Below are 20,687 nucleotides of genomic sequence, written 5' to 3' on the forward strand. Positions count from 1 at the left end.
TTCGCCATTACAATCTGCACCAATCACGACTCTCTCTCTGTCTGGGATGCTCAGAACTACTTCGTCTAGCTCCTTCCAGAATTTCTCTATCACCTCTAGGTCACATCCTACCTGTGGGGCATAGCCACTAATCACATTATGCATAACACCCTCAATTTCAAGTTTCAGCCTCATCACTCGATCTGATACTCTTTTCACCTCCAAGACATTCTTAGCCAACACTTCTTTTAAAATAACACTCCATTTCTCTTCCCATCTACACCATGGTAAAATAATTTAAACCCTGCCCCTAAACTTCTATCCTTACTGCCTTTCCACATGGACACACAATATATCAACTTTTCTCCTAATCATCATGTCAGCCAACTCCCGAGATTTTCCTGTCATAGTCCCAACATTCAAAGTCCCCACATTCAGTTCTAGGCTCTGTGCTTTCCTCTTCTCTTTCTGCTACCTCTTCTTCTTCTTCTTCTTCTTCGACTTCGACCCACAGTAGCTGAATTTCCACCGGCACCCCGCAGGTTGACAGTGCCGGACGTTGTTAACCCGGGCCACGACCGATCCGGTATGGAATTCTTTGGATGAATGCTCATATTTGTTTGGCAAAGTTTTAAGCCGGATGCCCTTCCTGACGCAACCCTCTGCATTTATCCAGGCTTGGGACCGGCCTACAGTTTGCACTGGCTTGTGCCCCCCATAGGCTGCATTTCTTAAATGCATAAATGCAGGCTTAATAACACCTCTGCCACATCGTGCCCTGTGGTCACAAATTCCAAAGGGTCACAGAAGGGAACAAAAATAAGTGCAAAGCCACATATCGAAGAGACTGGATACACGAACAAACGACAATTGATCTACAAGATGTGACAATGACAATGAGCAAATAGTTGATAATTTTTTATCATGTGATTAGTATCTGCTTGTCCGCCATTTTGGAGGTTGAAATCTGGAGGATAAGATAGGCTTGAAACTGAAAGACTATGAGATCGATTCATGCCATAATCATTTAATAGCAACTATTTCATACATTTTACAGTCTAGTTGGATGTGCTAAGATGAGTGCTAAAATGTTGACAGAGAATACAGAATCTTTGGATGGTGTGGTAAAGGCACTGCATAAACAGTTATCCAATCCACTGACATCCACTGGTCCACTGACATTGAGAAAAGGGCAAATGAAAGTAAAGCTCAACTTTATTTCATTGATGTCTGCAATTAGTTAATTATTTATTTGTGTTGAATGTTATAGTATGCAACCATGCAACATTGACGTGTCATGTTGTTATGTTGTTGGGGTCAAGATTTCCCCATTATGCTTATGTCGCTAAAGCTAATTGACAGCGAGCACCCTAAATCACAGAAACACTCACATTAACTCATGGTTTAGTTGCCACACACGGTGTGATAATTACAAAATTTAAGAATTCCCAATGGGTCTACCACGAGAGACGAAGTTGGCTGGCAAATACTTGTTATAACAAATAGCAGCACCAGTAACAATTGAAAAATCAAGAATTGGTGCCCAGTCAAAACAAGGAGGGGTTTACCAGAACAAGGAAATGTTTCAACACTGACCACTACTGAACTTTGTGAAAGCCACAATCTCAGTTTTTTTTCTTGACAAATAATTTGTCTTTTCACCCTGTTTCCAAAAAAGTGGTGGTGAACGGTAAAATCAGACTTTGTCTCTCCCATGTGTATTCTTGCAACCAAACACCGTGCAGCAATTCACCATTATTTGACATTAGCTATCAATTAGATTTCACTATTCACACATTCGCAAAGCACCGGAACATTCAGCGTCGTCGTCACGGGAAAAAGATTAAAGTGCCTTAAAGAACCTTGCTTAATCATCACTGTAATCTGGTGTGCACCAACCACTAACCATCCACAACAGCCCAGGCAACCGTAAAAGCGTTTCACACTACACTTGCTTTTCGTGGTGCAGGCTAGAGAGCGGGATGGCGGCCCAGTGCAAACGTGTCCATATTTGCCACTAATTGCTCAGATACCCACATGGAGGAGCTTGTTTGGTCGTAAAGTAACAGAAAGCCCTGGCTTTCCTTATAATAAGGAGGAGGAGATGTAGTAAAGCACGTGTGGCTTTTACTTGATTTACTTGTATTGTTAAGCTAACATTTCCATTGTGAAGAATGCTAAAATAACAGGTTTCTACCACTTTCAACCAACCTGTTACAGCATATTCAACATGGTGAAGATGTCCGTCCACCGCGTGCCTTCTTTATCGCGTCATAGTACAAAAGCTGTGGGCACTGGGACACTGTGCTCTGCTAAGTGCAGTGTTAAAAGGCCTTTAAAATAGACAGATAACGGGAATATGACAAGGCCACTGCAAAATTGATTGGCTCGCAATATAATTAGTAGCAAGTGTGTCTGGTAAGATGCCTTCAATTGTGTCTTAATATGGGTAAGAGCTACTGTGAAAAAAATAAAAATAAAACAAAAAAATAAATAAATCACATGATCTCCACCACTTCAATAAAGTAAATAGAAAATACTATTTTTTAGGGCCTCTATCAGTGGTTATCACTTCACCCCACATGGGTTCCTGAACCAGGTGGTTAAGATATAAAATTGTGATTAAGTTAATCACAATTGTGACGGTGATTAATTCTGTTGTTGATAAGACATCTATTAATCTTATTGTTTCAATACAATCAACTGCATAAAGGAGCAATTTTTCAGATTGCTTCAATTCACACAAATGCGTGTTGCGTGTTGCTGCTGACTGGCCCTTTAAGAATCACAGTGCTCCGTTTATAAAGTCAAGTGTACAGCAAAAGGAAAGCGAGGGCGATGCTTTCAATATAAAACAAGAATCGCTGAGCGTGTTAAAGGATTGAAATACTAATATCAAGGTAAAACAAAAACCTCACTAAGTGGCTTGGTTTTGAAGAATAGCTTTGGATAAAATTATTATTACATTACAACGGCGGCATTACATCAATAAAAAAATGCATCCACGCGAACGGGAACGTTCTGTTCGTGTTGAAATAATGTTTACTTTATTATGAAAAGTTTACCGGAAGCGGTTTCCCTACGCCCTTTTTTCTTTATAACGCGTTTTGAATTCAGTCAGTCGACAAGAGAGAGAGCGGAGGAAAAAAGTAATAAGACATCGTGCGCTATGTTTAAATGGTGTTTGCTGTCAAGCCGGCCACTCCGCGCACGTTTGGGACGAATATTGGCGCTGTATTTTTTTATTATTATTTTTTTTTGCTGTGACCAATTTTGGTTCAAACGCGATTGTCCAGTCGCTGGCTCCATTCACAGCCGCCTGTCCTGTCATCACCTGCGGCTCGATATTCACGGACTGCTCGCTGGATTACACATCGACTTTCAGAGCGTTGCAAAAGTTACCTTTGGATTTGTGAACTTTGATTTGTATTAGAGCAGCGACTTTGGTGCCCGCCAGTGGAGTTTTACTCTGTTTATGGAGACTACATCGAACGCACTTGGACTCTCTTGTCTACCTATGAAACATTTCTGTGTATAATGGAGCATCGCCTGACCTTGGTCTCCCTGCTGATTTTATTTGCATTCTGGAATTTGGCGTACGGTGAGTTGACTTTTTTTTTCTTTTTTTTTTGCGTTCAGATGGTTCGTTGGAGTGATGTTTATACAGATGGCGCCCATGCGCCTCACATCATCGGTTCCCGAGCAAGGTCGAGATTACTTCCCCCGAGCTTTCGTGGAGGATCCCGTCTAAAACCGAGGGCGTCTAAATTCATGAACATGTTCATTGGACGGAAGTGCCTCTCAGGTGTCCTCATAAATGTGAGATAACACATTTGCGTGTATTTTTGACATAGGCTAATGTCATATACATATGAAAAGTATTTGGCGCGGATATACATAGAACCAGTTTAGGTCTATCGTCATGTGTTTTATTGGTGTAAAAAAAAAAAAAAAAAGGACTAATCTTTCTCGATGAGGCTATTTAAAGCACGGGTGTCAAACTGATGGCCCGGTGGCCAGATTCGGCCCGCCATATCATTTTATGTGGCCCGCGAAACCAAATCATGTGCATCGACTTCGTATTTCCAGTTAAAATATCAAAATTGCAAATTGCCTTCACTATATATAAATATTCAGATATTGCAAACATTTTGTTTGTTACCGATGCTCTTTTTTAAATAATTAAAATAATACAGGTTGTCGAACAAAGTTTTTACTACCTTCTGATTTGAAAAGTAGCTGTCCATCAATTTGTGTATATGTAATAATATGAAGCGATCATACATCCATATGGGTTCACAGCCATAACGGGCCTCCAAGAGAAACCATAACTACGATGTGGCCCGTGACAAAAATTAGTTTGACACCCCTGCCTTAAAGCATCAGACATACGATTAGCCCATGTGAAGCTTTACTTCGGGACGTGCCCAAGGGAGCGCAGATTCTGTCCAGCATCTGCTCCCCACTGAAATCTGACTTCGGTGGGAGTCAGTCTTGCTCATTTATCTATGTTATTAGGCCCATTATGAGATGACGCAGTTGTGCAGTCTTTACCAATGACTTGTGAATATGCAGTGGACTGTGTAGGCATACTGTATATGCAAGTGTATGTATGTATACCTATCTGTCTTTTTCGGGTACCTCAGATTTACATGAGCATAAAGAATATTAGGAGCTGCTATGATGCTGTGTAGTTCTTCGCCGCAGCAAATTACAACCACAATAATAAACAAATAAATTCTACCTGAAGCTAATTATGTGTATTAAAGCCTTAGTATTAAGACAGATACCGCATTTGAATGACAAATTGTTCTATTTGCTGGTGCACTGCAACTTAAGTGGTACTAGTTTGAAGTCAGCAGAAGTTAGTTTATGGACTAGTTTTTAGCATCTTCTGGTATATCATAAAAATGCATGTGAAGGAGAATGTTGGTTAGACACATTTGCGGAGAGTGCTATTATCTACGGTATACCTCCTCTCAAATTGCCACTGCAGGTACTGACACTTGGTGTGTGCGTGTGTGTGTGTGCGTGTATGTGTGTTTATGAGTCCAATGCGTAATTCATGAATTGCTTCAAGTCCTTTTGTCAATGCAAGTATGCTTTTATGATGTGTGCAAACTCACAGGGTCTAGGACTCCCGTCCGTCCATCCATCCATCCATCCATCAATTTTCTTCCGCTTATCTGGGGTTGGGTCGCGGCAGCTACCGCCTAAGCAGGAAAGGCCGCACTTCCCTCTCCCCAGCCACTTTGTTAAGCTCTTCCGGGGGGATCCTGAGGCATTCCAAAGCCTTCCTCCAGAGGGGGACCTTGGTGACCCGCCTCTATTAATTTGAGTAATTATAGGGGGTTTCTACACCATGCTTCGTCTAGTCCCTCACCTTGGACCTGTTCGCCCCGCGTGACTGTAACAGGGGTATAAACTAGCCCCAGACAACATAGCTTTGGGGATCATAGGGACCCACAAACCCTTCCACAATCATAAAGTGACTGCTGAGGGAACATGATCGTTTTATTGTTTTCTTTTTGATTCCCACAGATAAAATTCAATTCACACTCTGATTCATATACAGTATGCTGTATGCAAACTGACTGCACCTCGTAGCTGCGTTTTAGGGGTTCAGAGTCTTGCTCAAAGGCACCTTGATAGCAGTCAGGATGCAGACTAGTCTCTAACAACTAGCTCCAAAAACCTGGGCTGGCAGCCTGAATCACACTGTGAACCTCGTGTTCCAATGTCCTTACAGATGAACTACTGCTGCCCAGTAGGATAGTCTCCTATGGTGACCCTGATAAGGATGATTTTGTTTTTTTTATTATAGTCATTATGCTAGAGAATGGTTTATACCACAGGATAAACTTCCTTGTTTCCAATCCTCCTTTTCATATCAGAGGGGCCTTCCCCCTACATGTGGAGCCAGTCACCATGAAGCTGTTTGTTTGCCCAGGAAGGTGACACTGAAATCAGGAGTGTGATTTTCAGTCATCTCTGTCACCATCAGTCAACATGGTAGTCTCTGGCAGCTCTCCCCAATGTCCATCAACGCACTGTGTTTGCCATGCCCTTTACTGAAATAACCGTGGGACGACTTCCTTTCCCCTACCCCAAACAAGCCAATAACCAGATCAAACAGCTCACACCAAACCTTGATATCTACACTGTAATTAGGGGCTAAGCATACAGCTCAGTGAGTAAAGTGCCTTGGGTGTAGTGTGGTCAAACTGCCACGATCAACAAGACAGTTTATTGTTTATATGCTTTTCTTTGGTTTCTCATTCAGGGGGGGACTTGTCATTCACAGTGTCTTACAGTGGACAAGGTTGATGTGGCATTAGATGATCAGCCAAGGACAATTTGTCAGAAGCTAAAAGGGGTTGCTTGGATTTGATTACGATAATCCCATTCTATCGCCTCTAATTTAGGATGCAATTGTTGGGCTTTTGAAAATCCATCCATCCATCCATTCTCAATACCCCTTATCCTGTTCAGGGTCATGGCGCACTGAAGCCTATCCCAGCTGACTCTGGGCAAAAGGCGGACTACACCCTGAAGTGGTCGCCAGTAAGTCGCAGGGCACATATAGACACAGACAACCATTCGCACTTACATTCATACCGTCACTGAGGGGGAATTGACCCCACGCTGCGAATGGTCAAGCGAATGTAGCACTACACCATCAGTGACTCTTTTAAAAATCCCCCAAATCATTATCAACATATAAGTGACAGGCTAGACTTCCATTATTTAGTCATGCTTCCAGTCAAAAACCCAAGGTAAAGGTTGATTTAAAAGCTGCGATGCAGTCTGGTTGGTCAGGAAACCTTGCCGTTTCCAACATTAGACTGACTTTGCAAGCACATTGGAGAGATATCGGTCTTGTATTTTTGGTCCCTTTGCAAAACAAAGGCTGAAGTGACCACCGAAACTGTCAGCAACATACGAGAACGTTTCTTAACCGGAAAAAACAAATGTCTGAACACAAGATATCTAAAATGTATCATAAAAGGGGACTTTATGAACTCTATAGATCCTTTGCGTGTGGGATCCTGGCTTCGTGTGGTGTGAAGAGCCATTCCAGCTCTCTCTTTTACACAAACATTGATTCAGCATCAAAACTACATCTACTGCCAGCCATCATTTTGTAGCACATTTTGTTCTCCCTTTCAGTCATGCATGTTCTATTGAACGACAAGTTGTGCGACAATGGAATTGTTTTGTGTGGCGCTAAAGATGGTGTTTCTCCAGTGAAGTGTTTATTTATTGTAACCAATGGCCTGTTGTGCATGTTGTCAAGGATACGTGCACCTTTACACAGAAAAAAAAAAAAAAAAATCCTGCTTTTGTGTTGTTGTTGTACTGGACTTACAGTTTTTGAAGATTTAGGTGTTCTTTTCCAAATGTGTTATCATGAGTCCTGGATTCTACTTTAACTGGATCAATAACAAAATGGATTGAATAGGTTCTTGGTCCACACACCACCTCTCCACAAAGTTATCCAGCGAACTAAAAATTAAACATACCAAACGCACGCACGCACGCACGCACACACACACACACACGCACACACACACGCACACACACGCGCACGCACACACACAGCCGCACACCTTTTAGACAGAGGCACATGTATCGTGTAATTTCAAAATTCGACAAGCCATAGTCAAATGTAGAATATAATGTTATGCCACTTTTGTGGTGTTATGACAAATGAACCTCTGATCATGTTTCCACTGTTGGCATATTGAAAACTGGTTGTTTAGAGTCATTTTGAGGAACATGGGAAAGAGAAAAAAAACATCCTCTTCCTGCCATCACTGAATCAGAGTTGTAATCATCCATCCATCCATCCATTTTCTGAGTCGCTTCTCCTCACTAGGGTCGCGGGCGGGCTGGAGCCTATCCCAGCTATCATCGGGCAGGAGGCAGGGTACACCCTGAACTGGTTGCCAGCCAATCGCAGGGCACATAGAAACAAACAACCATTCCCACTCACAGTCATGCCTACGGGCAATTTAGAATCTCCAATTAATGCATGTTTTGGGGATGTGGGAGGAAACCGGAGAGCCCGGAGAAAACCCATGCAGGCACGGGCAGAACATGCAAACTCCACACAGGCGGGGATTGAACCCGGGTCCTCAGAACTGTGAGGCTGACGCTCTAACCAGTCGGCCACCGTGCCGCCGAGTTGTAATCATACAACCCCAATTCCAATGAAGTTGGGACGTTGTGTAAAAACATAAAAACAGAATACAATGATTTGCAAATCATGTTCAACCTATATTTAATTAAATACACTACAAAGACAAGACATTTAATGTTCAAACTGATAAACCTTATTGTTTTTTAGCAAATAATCATTAACTGAGAATTTTATGGCTGCAACACGTTCCAAAAAAGCTGGGACATGTGGCAAAAAAGGCAGAAAGTTGAGGAATGCACATCAAACACCTGTTTGGAACATCCCACAGGTGCTAATTGGGAACAGGTGGGTGCCATGATTGGGTATAAAAGGAGCTTCCTTGAATTGCTCAGTCATTCACAAGCAAAGACGGGGTGAGGTTCACCTCTTTGTGAACAAGTACGTTAGAAAATAGTCCAACAGTTTTAGGACAATGTTCCTCAACGTACAATTGCAAGGAATTTAGGGATTTCATCATCTACGGTCCATAATATCATCAAAAGGTTCAGAGAATCTGGAGAAATCACTGCATGTAAGCGGCAAGGCCGAAAACCAACATTGAATGCCCGTGACCTTCGATCCCTCAGGCGGCACTGCATCAAAAACCGACATCAATGTGTAAAGGATATCATCACATGGGCTCAGGAACACTTCAGAAAACCAATGTCAGTAAATACAGTTCGGCGCTACATCTGTAAGTGCAACTTGAAACTCTACTAGGAAAGCAAAATCCATTTATCAACAACACCCAGAAACGCCGCCGGCTTCTCTGGGCCCGAGCTCATCTAAGATGGACTGATGCAAAGTGGAAAAGTGTTCTGTGGTCCAATGAGGCCACATTTCAAATTGTTTTTGGAAATTGTGGACGTCATGTCTTCCGGGCCAAAGAGGAAAAGAACCATGCGGACTGTTATGGACCCAAAGTTCCAAAGCCAGCATCTGTGATGGTATGGGGCTGTGTCAGTGCCAATGGCATGGGTAACTTACACATCTGTGAATGCGCCATTAATGCTGAATACAAAACATTCAAAATATACAGGTTTTGGAGAAACATCTGCTGCCATCCACGCAACATCTTTTTCATGGACGCCCCTCCTTATTTCAGCAAGACAATGCCAAACCACATTCTGCACGTGTTACAACAGCGTGGCTTCGTAGTAAAAGAGTGCGGGTACTAGACTGGCCTGCCTGCAGTCCAGACCTGTCTCCCATTGAAAATGTGTGGCGTATTATGAAGCGTAAAATACGACAACCGAGACCCCGGACTGTTGAACAGCTGAAGCTGTACATCAAGCAAGAATGGGAAAGAATTCCACCTACAACCACCTTCAACAATTTGTGTCCTCAGTTTATTGAATGTTGATTAAAAAAAAGGTGATGTAACACAGTGGTAAACATGACTCTGTCCCAGCTTTTTTGGAACGTGTTGCAGCCATAAATTCTCATGTTAATGATTTTTTGCAAAAAACAATAAAGTTTATCAGTTTGAACATTAAATATCTTGTCTATGTAGTGTATTCAATTAAATATAGGTCGAACATGATTTGCAAATCATTGTGTTCTGTTTTTATTTATGTCTAACACAACGTCCCAACTTCATTCGAATTGGGGTTGTACATTGAAATTGCTGTTTGAAGCATAGCGACCTATTTTCTGACAGGTTGTTTTTTTTCCAGGTTGATTTTGGCTTGGTAAATTTAGTCGTTTTAATAGATTTTCAAAAATTCAGCATTTCAGTTGATTTCCTTCAATGGTCAAGTACCCATTACTGTATATCCAAGATAACTTTGCTCTGTATTAATTTTCCTCTTGACAGTGGCTTGTAATGCAGTATTAATATCTATGTGATGAAACTTCACAATTTATTTTGAAGAAAGGGAACTCAGCTGCACAAGGACTCTATTTAGCAGCGGGTGCTGACAGGACAAGTCAGCTATAAAGGTCTCAAGTGTGACAGCCTGAGGGGCCTGACACGATAAGCATGAGTTCCCCACCTCAGGCTGTAGACAGATGGACTGCCTAAGGAATTAGTACCAGTGGTTTTAGGTGGGCAGCCCTCTCCATTGGCAGCCTTATTACTGAAATAGACATGGAGCCAACTGAGCCAGGGCCCTCTGAATTATGACTCTGATAAGGAGCACTTAACACCACAATACAGATCTTCCCTCATATGGAAGTTATTTTACGGCTGAACAAATAATAGTTCTCCTAAATACTGAATCCATAGATGGTTGTGTTGTGTTGCATCCATAGCATCAAAGGGTAATTCATACGTTATTGAATTAGAGGGTCTTCATTGTCTTAGGTTAAAGTTTTGAAAATACAACTAGGCCTACTGTATGTATGAATTTTGAGTGTGTTCAAAATAATAATTATTAGTAAATTCAAACTTTCAATTATCTCGAAAAAAAGTTGGATCGTGCATCCTCTTTGGTGGCAAAAAGCCTCAGCCAATATTCCAGTCTCTCCTATGTTGTTGTTTTAGTATATATGTTGTAGAACTAAACCAAGACACTTGCGATAGGTACTGCATTATCATCTCACTTATACTTTAATGAGAATAGGAATGTATTCGCTGTTTTATGATCCCTCGATTTGCTGTAACCTATTTTCGAGTAATACCGATAATCTGAGTTTTACCATTAAAACACAACCAAATTTGTGTTTGTATATTGTTTGTATATTGTCACACATAATCATTAAATTTGTTAAACACATGGTAACTAATTTAGCCTAATACATTCAATTCAATGAGAAATTGAATCTTTCCCGAGTGAATACGCTTGGTTGGCCAATTTTGTGCAGAACTATTTACCAATAAGTATGGAATAAAGACAAACTCATTAACAAAAACCAAAAACAAGGTCTAGGATTTAAAAGGCACATGGTTGTTCCAAATATGTATGACTAGTTTCTTCATTAAGTATAGCTAATGTGAAAATCATACTTGAATAGAACTTGTAGGTTCTATCTGTATCTTGTATTTTAAGTTCTACTGTATTTGCCATTTGCTGCCAACAATGTGCTTTTTGTCTTGCTTTTTTTCACTCTGATCACTTATCTAAAGAGGCACATAGTTTTCAGAAAGTTAGATTTTCAATCAAACCTCAAGTTCATTTCCCTCTATCTATCTATCTATCTATCTATCTATCTATCTATCTATCTATCTATCTATCTATCTATCGATCGATCGATCGATCGATCGATCGATCGATCGATCGATCGTATCTGCTGATCTGAGTAATAAAGGAAAGCCTATAACAGCAGTTGTCATCCTTGTGATATTCTTGGGAAGTTGGATGGAGCATTCAAGTGCCCCAATATACGGTGGGCGAGACAAGCCACCACAATTGCAAACGCCACAACACAACACATTAAAGCCACAACAGAACGACATTAAGGTACAACGGAATTGACCGTGGTACTCCCTCCAACTGTATAATTGATCCAGGTTACCGGAAACTCCTTTTGTCGACAGACCAAGTGACTAAGTCGAGAAGTTGCACAAGTTTTAATGAATGAAGTTGGAATATTAATAATTTATGACAATCCAAAAGTGCTTACTTTCCGAAATAGCTTACTCTCACGTCATTTTTCAACTTTATTCATTATAACTTCACCTCAGTCACTTTTTTTTCCCTTCAACCTTTGAATCCAAGTCATTTCAAGGATAGATATCGTTTAAGAGAATCCACGGTGGACAACTGGTTAGCACATCCGCGTCAGTGTTCTGAGGACCCGGGTTCAAATCCGGCCTCGCCTGTGTGGAGTTTGCATGTTTTCCCTGTACCTGCGTGGGTTTTCTCCAGGTGCTCCGGCTTCCTCCCACATCCCAAAAACATGCATGGTAGGTTAATTGAAGACTCTCATTTACCCGCAGGTGTGAATGTGAGTGTGAATGGTTCTTTGTCTCTATGTGCCCTGCGATTGTCTGGCGACCAGTTCAGGGAGTAGGCTCCAGCACACCTGTGACACTAGTGAGGACAAGTGGTACGGAAAATACAAAATACAAAACTGAATATCGTTTAAGATTTTTTAAATGTATTTCTTTTGTGTTTAATGATATGGGTACAGTGAGGTATTTCTTGTCCCAACTTTAATTTCATAAGGATAATGTAATAATAGATTTTTCCTTCTTAAATATAAAGGGAAGCCTATTGGGCCCTTGTCAATATGAGTTCCTTGTAACCAAGACGAAGTATACAGTCGGAGGCAGTCCTGATGCTCACTTTTGTTGTACCTTAATGTCGCTGTGTTGTGATTTTAATTTGTTGTGTTGTGGAGTTGGCATTTCCATTGCGTATTAATGTCGTCTTATGGCGTTTGCAATTGTTGTGTCTCGACCGCTGTAGATTGGGTCACTTGAATGCTCAAAATGGAAAAAAATATTCTATCTGATAACAAATGAATTTAGAGGCACTGTCACATCAAAGAGATACTTTAGTGACGGCTTTTGACAGCTACCGTCATGATTTAATAGCTGACTTTAGAGCTGTGGCAGGTACATAGCTTTTATTATCTTACTCAAGCGTTGACACACAAAAAAGCAGCCAGGGACCAGAGGCAGTTAGTGCGTCCTTAGCTCGTTATCTCTTGCAGCACTGCTTGGTGATTGACAGCTACGTGGGATTTCATAAAGGGAGATGTTTATTTTAGAACTGTTCCAAAGCAATTAGGACCCACGTATTTAATTGATAATGCTTTATTTTTGCTCACAGCATGTTTAACATTTAGGTGCATGTAGAATGTTACTACTGTGGGGGCATTCAGTTGCTCTGCTCCCCTCCTCTGGAACTCACTATCCCATGACCAGCGCAACATAGACTGTATTATCATCTTCAAAGCCAAATTCAAAACATATCTCTTCATAATTTCATTTCCCTAGTATTTATTATTCTTCTTTTAATATTGTTTCGATCTGTCGATCAATCAATGCTAAATCTACTACATTCACTAACATTGTAACTTTGTCTGGCTTCTGGAATACTTTTACCATGTAAACAATGCATTTTCAGAAGAGAGGAAGCCAAAGCAATTTCCCTGCAGTTTATAGTGATAAGCCATCAGTACTGCTAGCCTTGTGGCTACCTTGTAGAGTTTTACCACACAGTGAGAGGACACATGATGCCTGCCATGTAACGAATACAAATACGTATTGCTTCACTAAATTATCTTGTAGCCATAGAAAACCTTTTCTCAACAACCTTTTCTAGATATTTCACCCCACAATTCAACCTTTTCTATCAAACATGCAAACTGTATTGAGTGGTTTAACTGAACAACTGGCACATTTTGGCACAACTTGTGAATGAAGGGTGTCAATCTTTATACTTAAATCGATAGTGATTATTTTGCAACATTTTGAGAATGTTAAAAGCCATCCATCCGTTTTCTGTACCGCTTATCCTCATTAGGGTGGCAGGAGAGATGGAGCCTATTCCAATTGAATTTGGGCAATGGATGGGGTACACCCTGGACTGGTCGGCAGTGACTGATCATGAGTGCATAATTATTCCTACTCGTGAACCGTGCATTTCAAAGTCAAAGCGTTAAAATAAAAGGAGGAGTGAATTGCTGCACTTCATTTCCATGAGCTTCCCAATCTTTTCAAACGTAGCCAAAAAGAAGCAACCGCCGTCTTTGAACACAAAACTGTTGATGGCCCTCAAGAGACGAATAATAAACACACAATTTCCTTTTGCAAAGTTGACCCTGCCCATTTAGATGCCTAGCATCAACACCCACTTGATCATAAAGAGGTTGCCTCTTTAGGGCTGGTGGCTTGTATTCTTATGTAAGGGCCTCATTTGTCATGCCTGCAGGGTCAAGGACTAGGAGGCTTTAGCGAAAGCATCCAAGCGTGCCTCCCTCACTGCTGCCAATTTAACTTTGAATATGCATTTGCAAATCAATGTCTTTGGGGAAACTTGGAGGCTTTTGGCTTCTGGGGAGCCAGTAAAGCTGTGAAACAACCCAAGTTGAAGATGCAACTCATGAAAAGGAATTGTAGATGAGTGTGGAATGAGAGAGCTGTGGTATTTTTTTGTGACCAATCCTTCCCTTTCCAGTAGGTTTGCAAAATAAGCATTTTTTGTTAGATTTTCTTGCACTGAATAAATGTAATACCATAAGTTTGGCATAGTTGTCGTTTTCTTGGGAATTTGCTTACCATGCTTTTTCCTCTCCAATACATCAGAGCTTCTGTATAAAAATAAAATTGGTCATGGTGAGTGTAGATCAGAAAATCAAGGTTACAATGAATCATGGAGGGAGCGATGTTAAATATTGGCCATTTGCATATAGCATACAGCCCTAAAAAGCCCTGTTTTATGTCATTTTCCCTGCATGGCCATTTTGAATGGAATCTTTTTGATTATATGTGATGATGACACATATTGTTTACTATTTTCTCTATGAGCTGGTAGAATTGGTTTAGCGCTGAGTGCATTAAAGAAGTCAAGGGCTATGTAGGTGGATGGATCTATACTGAGATTGATTTGCTTTCCAGGATTCAATTTACGATTCACATGATCTCAGTATTTTCACATCTGTGTTTGTATATTCAGTCATATAGTCAGAAAAGATCCGCAACTGGTGACACAAAAGATACATTTCAAACCATAGCCATAGTTTAGAAAGATCCTGCGCTGTTTGCTTTGTTGAGTGCGCAAGAGGTGAGAGCTGTGGCAGGACAACTCAAGGCTGCTTCAGCACGACAATGCGCCTGCTTACAGTGCCCAGACCATCCAACAGTTCCTGACGAGAAGAGCATCGCCGTGCTGGAGCAAACCATTACCCGACCTGGCTCTGTACTGCTTATCCTCACTAGGGTCGTGGGTGTGCTGGAGCCTATTCCAGCCATCTTCGGGAGATAGGCGGAGTTTTCAGTAAGATGTTTCTTATAAAGTGTCACTGAAGGCCTGCAAGATCACTTTACTCCTCCATACTCTTCCTTAACACATGCCAGTGTCATCCTTTAATTTTGTTTTCTTCTCCTGTCATTTGCAGTTGTACCTCGACCGTGCACCTCAATGCAACTCCATTCATCTTGTCTTGTAAATGTTAAATAATAATTATAAAATTGGTAACATTGCTGATGCCTGATGCAAGCAGCCTTCCATGGATATGCGTACATCTATCAGTCAAGGGTTAACAGCTTTTGGCATTGCATTTTAAGCGGTATTTGATCTTTTCTTCTCACATCACTCTTGTCTAACTCTCCCAGTACCCCTGAGGTTTGATTAGCTATCGTGTAGCTATGAGACTTGCTGGCTTTCTGTTGGCGTCCACGTTCGCCAGGACTTAATAGGTCCTTAGAGAGTCCAGTCTTTCCTTTTATACGCCACTGTCAAGGCAACTCCTTATACTTTGCAGACTCCAGCTGTCCGAGGAAATGGATTTGAGTTTGTTCTTTCCATCCTTACTGGCTCAGTATATTTATCCTCACTTTGAGCTAGGCAACTGGGAATTAATGAATAAAACAGGCTATAGTGGCTATAGTTGTCAATACTTTATCAGCATCCAGCATATTCACGCCAAGCCTGCGGCTGCACTGTACTGTAGACATGTATGCAAATAAACATATATTGTGGCCTTTATTGTATTAAAATAGCCTCACTAGACATTGAAATATAACGTTAGTTCACGTCGTTTTACTTCACGGTATCTGATTAACTGAAGATTTTCTGCTAAGTTAGCTCTTTTCAAGTTGAAATGTCTTGGGATAGCTTGAAAAACCGATGTTCAGTGGTTTCTATTCAAACATTCTCAATGATATTTATCTCACACACTCATGGTGGTCTTTTCCCTTTTAAAAGAGACTTTACATTTCCACATGGCTTGTTCTAACTGTAGAATTTATGAGTCAGCTCTCAAAGGCTCTGTCCTGCTGACGCCCCCCCCCCCCCCCCCCCCCCCCTTGCACACTCCCATCCCAGACCAGCCAGCCATGATACAGATGCTGCAGAAAAGCTATTATGCTCCCAATCTAATGCTCAGACACCCCAAGGGAGAAAAGACTCAAAAAAAAGTACCCGTTTTCATTTTTGAATTTACTGAAAAACTGTATGATACACATTTAGCACAGTGGATGCTTACCCTGCTAAAGTTTAAATGGGTCAACTTATTCTTTTTGTCGCATGCTTATTCCTACTTAGATTTTAATTTAATTCCAGACAACTAGATATGGAAGAGGATGATCCACAGTACCAAACCCTGAGTAGGGTAAAGCCAGAAGGGAAAGAAAATTGCTTATTCCCACTGCTGTCCAACTAGGCCCTTTTGAAACTTTTATTTGATTGAAGCTGAAACTGGAAGGTAATGCAGTGTTGCTGCAGGTCAGGAAATGATTTGTGTTCTTGTTTAAGTTATTATTGATTAAATTATTGGATTGATGTATCCATGATTTAGTGTTTGAGTGACCACAACACATCAATTTTCAATGATGATACTGTATTACACAATAAAGAATAGTACAAATTCATCACATGGGGCGGCACGGTGGCCGACTGGTTAGAGCGTCAGCCTCACAGTTCTGAGGACCCGGGTTCAATCCCCGGCCCCGCCTGTGTGGAGTTTGCATGTTCTCCCCGTGCCTGCGTGGGTTTTCTCCGGGTACTCCGGTTTCCTCCCACATCCCAAAAACATGCATGAATTGGAGACTAAATTGCCCGTAGGCATGACTGTGAGTGCGAATGGTTGTTTGTTCCTATGTGCCCTGCGATTGGCTGGCAACCAGTTCAGGGTGTACCCCGCCTCCTGCCCAATGACAGCTGGGATAGGCTCCAGCGCGCCCGCGACCGCGACCCTAGTGAGGAGAAGCGGCTCAGAAAATGGATGGATGGATGGATGGATGGGGCGGCGGTGACTCAGAGGTTCACGGTTAAAGTTCCACTGCAGACAAAAACAAAAAAGTCAAGTAGGTGTTGGCGAGATCCTAATTTGTTTCCTGACTACTGTCAATGTGCCCTTGAGCAAGACACTATCCCGTACCCAATTAACCCCTCAGCGGTGCAGTACGGTTTTGTATGCCCCTTTATGGTGTCGTCTCTCCTTGCATTTGTGTGATCTGGTTCTCTGTGTGTAGTGCAACACAAAACATAGAGACGTAAATTTCCTGTTGAGGGATTACATGGATATACGGTACTGCAAATAAAAGAAATACAAATATCTGGATTGGACATAGTCCACCTCAGAATCAGAATCATCTTTATTTGCCATGTATGTCCAAAAACACACAAGGAATTTGTCTCCGGTAGTTGGAGCCGCTCTAGTACGACAACAGACAGTCAGTTGACAGAGAACACTTTGGAGACATAAAGACATTGACAAAAAAACACAGCCACTGAGCAGTGAAGGGTTGCTAGTTATCTGGTAATGCTGGTACATTTATTTTTTTTGTTTTGACAATTGTGCAAAAAGATGCAGAGTCCTCTAGCACTTAGAGCAGTTCGAATGACTAATATTGCAATAGTCCGGTGCAATGAACATTGTGCAAAGGGCGCCGAGACTTCCAGGAGTGTATGCGGTTTAAAGTGACGAGTAGTGCGATAATCTGGGACAATGTTGGTTGTGCAAATGTTGCAGATACTCTTCAATCAGTGTGCAAATGGAGCAGATGCTACTCTGGCATGAGTGGCCACTATATGCAAATAGTGCAGCATGGCGAGACAACTACAGTGAGTGCACGAGTAATGTATAATTGGCCCCACAGAAATGTGACAACGAACTCAAGTCATAGAATTGCCAGCATGTTGTAATGGAATTGTAGGTTAGGTGTTTAAGAAGTTGATCGCAAGAGGGAAGAAGCTGTTGGAATGTCTGCTAGTTCTAGTTTGCATTGATCGGTAGCGCCTGCCTGAGAGAAGGAGCTGAGAAGAGAGAAGAGCTGGTGACCGGGGTGCGGAGGGTCTGAGAGGATTTTGCACGCTCTTGTCTTAGTTCTGGCAGCGTGCAAGTCCTCAATGGTGGGTAGGGGGGTACCGACAATCCTTTCAGCACTTTTGATTGTGTGTTGCAGTCGGAGTTTGTCCTTTTTTGTAGCAGCACCAAACCAGACTGTGATGGAAGAACACAGGACTGATTCGATGACCGAATCAGTCATCACCTGACTTTCCCATCAGCTTTTCAATAACATCATTCTACTTCCCAATAAAAAATAAACTGCCTTACAGTTCAGAGGACCGGGGGTTCAATCCCCGGCCCCGCCTCTGTGGAGTTTGCATGTTCTCCCCGTGCCTGCGTGGGTTTTCTCCCGGCACTCCTGTTTCCTCCCACATCCCCAAAACATGCATGGTAGGTTCATTGAAGACTCTAAGTTGCTTGTACGTGTGAATGTGAGCGCAAATGGTTGTTTGTTTATATGTGTCCTGCGATTGGCTGGCAACCAGTTCAGGGTGTACGCCTCGTGCCTCCTGCCCGATGATTGCTGGGACAAGCTCCAGCACTCCCGCAACCCTTGTGAGGATAAGCGGCTCAGAAAATGGATGGATTTTTTTTTTTTTATACAATGCCTAAATAGGATTTTTTTTTTATCTACAAAATGTTAGTCTTGTCTGAAATGGCTAGGCAGCAGTCTGAAATCTTTGGTTTTGTAGATAGCATACATATACTGCATTCTGAATCTTTCAGTAATCTATTTTTTGTCACCACTCCATTTTTAAGGTTATTAAGGAATTTAAAATAAATCTCAATAAACAAAATAAGTGCTGATCTTCTATTTGCATTTGAATTGTTTGTTAACCTGGGAGCTTCATGGAATGAAACTTTCTCTTGTCTAAAATACTGTACATCAGAAACAGCTTTCTTAGTCAAATGCTTTTTTCCCCTCCATTTTTCTTTTCTTGCTCCAGGATCTCGACCCAGGGTAGAGGATGCTGCTCCGCGAATTGTTGAACATCCATCTGATTTGATTGTGTCCAAGGGGGAGCCAGCTACCCTCAACTGTAAAGCAGAGGGGCGGCCGACTCCCATGGTGGAATGGTACAAAGATGGCGAGCGAGTCGAGACGGACCGCGAAGACCCTCGCTCTCACAGGATGCTCTTGCCCAGTGGTTCCCTCTTCTTCCTACGAATTGTACATGGTCGGCGGAGCAAACCCGATGAAGGGGTCTATGTGTGCGTGGCACGCAACTACCTGGGTGAGGCAGTCAGTCGTAATGCGTCACTGGAAGTGGCAAGTAAGTGTCTTTTTTTCACTTCATAGTGAGTGAGTGCTCTGGTGTAAATATGTGTTCATGTACTCCTCACACAAATCAGTATTTTTTTCATAATGATGAGTGAACTAACATCTAATGGAAACAGTGACTTTACAGTTAGATTCCACAAGTAACAATGTTATCTTAGCCTGTAAAAGCAGGGGAGACAAGAGGCAGTTTTCATTCTGGTCTCTTATCATCACCATCACTCGGTTTACCCCCCTGACCTTGGTATCACATCTGGCAGCTTGCAATCTGGGGACCCAACCCTACGCCCCATACTCTTCTGTAGGCTTATAATATTTTCTGTCTATATAAAGTATCTTATCCTACTCCAGAGTGTGACCTCTGTCATGGTGTGTCCGTGACTCTGTGATCCGACTTGCTCATGAAAGTACATGGTCGACAGTTTTTTCTTTGGGGGGAAAAAAAACATACAATAGCTTTAGCCGCTGGGAAGCTGAACATTTTTCTTACAGGGAGGAAGAGAAATGGTCACTGCTCATTGGCAGCCTCGTTGGAGCAGATGTTAGTTCTTTTTTTAAATGTCAGATTTACCACCCAAAAGCTACTTTTGATATTATGTTTGTGCCAGTAGGTCAGCTAATGGCCTAAATGGCACACAGACTGGGAAGATATTTATTTGTCTTTCTCTAACCAACAGTATTTTAAAGAAACTGTAGAACGATGTTGGCTTGCAGAAGCATCCGAATATGTTTACGCGACAATTATTAGTGCTCCGATCAGAGTTTTATGCTGCCGGTTTTGATACTGATCATCCATGAGTGAGAGCTGCCAATCACTGCCGATACCAATCATATGGATTGGCTGTAAATTTTTCAATTTATGTACGGTGAGTGCTGTTGGCTATATGATCTGACATGTTTTTTTTGGGTTAGCTTTGCAGCTGCAGTGCAGTGTGAAATGGGGAGGAGGCGCTCCATTATTTTGATTGATATTGAAATTAAGACATGATTATTCATTTATTTCAAGAAGAAGAAGAAGAATCACCTTTTATTGTCATGAACATGCATGCATGTACACGAAATTTGTTCTCTGCATTTAACCCCTCACAGTGAACACATACACATGTTCGTAAACTTTGTATTTATCAATTACCAAAACTCAACTTTAAGTAGAGGTTAAAAGAACAATTGGAAGATAGATTAGTAACCGGTAAAATATTATAATATATTAAAATAAGGCGTTAGACGATCAGGATTTTTGGGGCCGATCACCGATCAGCGAGTTTAAAAAAACGATAACCGATCCGATCACAAGATGGAGGAATGTGTCTGTTTAAATGACCTGTTCATTTACTGTATATACTT

The 20,687-nt window shown here is 41.6% G+C and overlaps 1 protein-coding gene across 3 annotated transcripts in view; it reads left to right on the top strand.

The window, feature by feature from the left end:
• Positions 1 to 3,096: 3,096 nt before the first annotated feature.
• robo3 (roundabout, axon guidance receptor, homolog 3 (Drosophila)) overlaps positions 3,097 to 20,687 on the top strand; it is a 139,844-nt gene continuing 122,253 nt past the window's right edge. For all 3 annotated transcript variants that reach the window (XM_061751936.1, XM_061751935.1, XM_061751934.1), the window contains exons 1-2: positions 3,097 to 3,580; positions 19,012 to 19,338. In XM_061751936.1, coding sequence (XP_061607920.1) covers positions 3,517 to 3,580; positions 19,012 to 19,338 — 391 coding nt within the window. In that variant the 5' untranslated portion in view covers positions 3,097 to 3,516. The remainder of the gene's footprint in view (positions 3,581 to 19,011; positions 19,339 to 20,687) is intronic.

The sequence above is a fragment of the Phyllopteryx taeniolatus genome, chromosome 17, assembly GCF_024500385.1.
Source record: "Phyllopteryx taeniolatus isolate TA_2022b chromosome 17, UOR_Ptae_1.2, whole genome shotgun sequence".
NCBI classification, from domain to species: domain Eukaryota; kingdom Metazoa; phylum Chordata; class Actinopteri; order Syngnathiformes; family Syngnathidae; genus Phyllopteryx; species Phyllopteryx taeniolatus.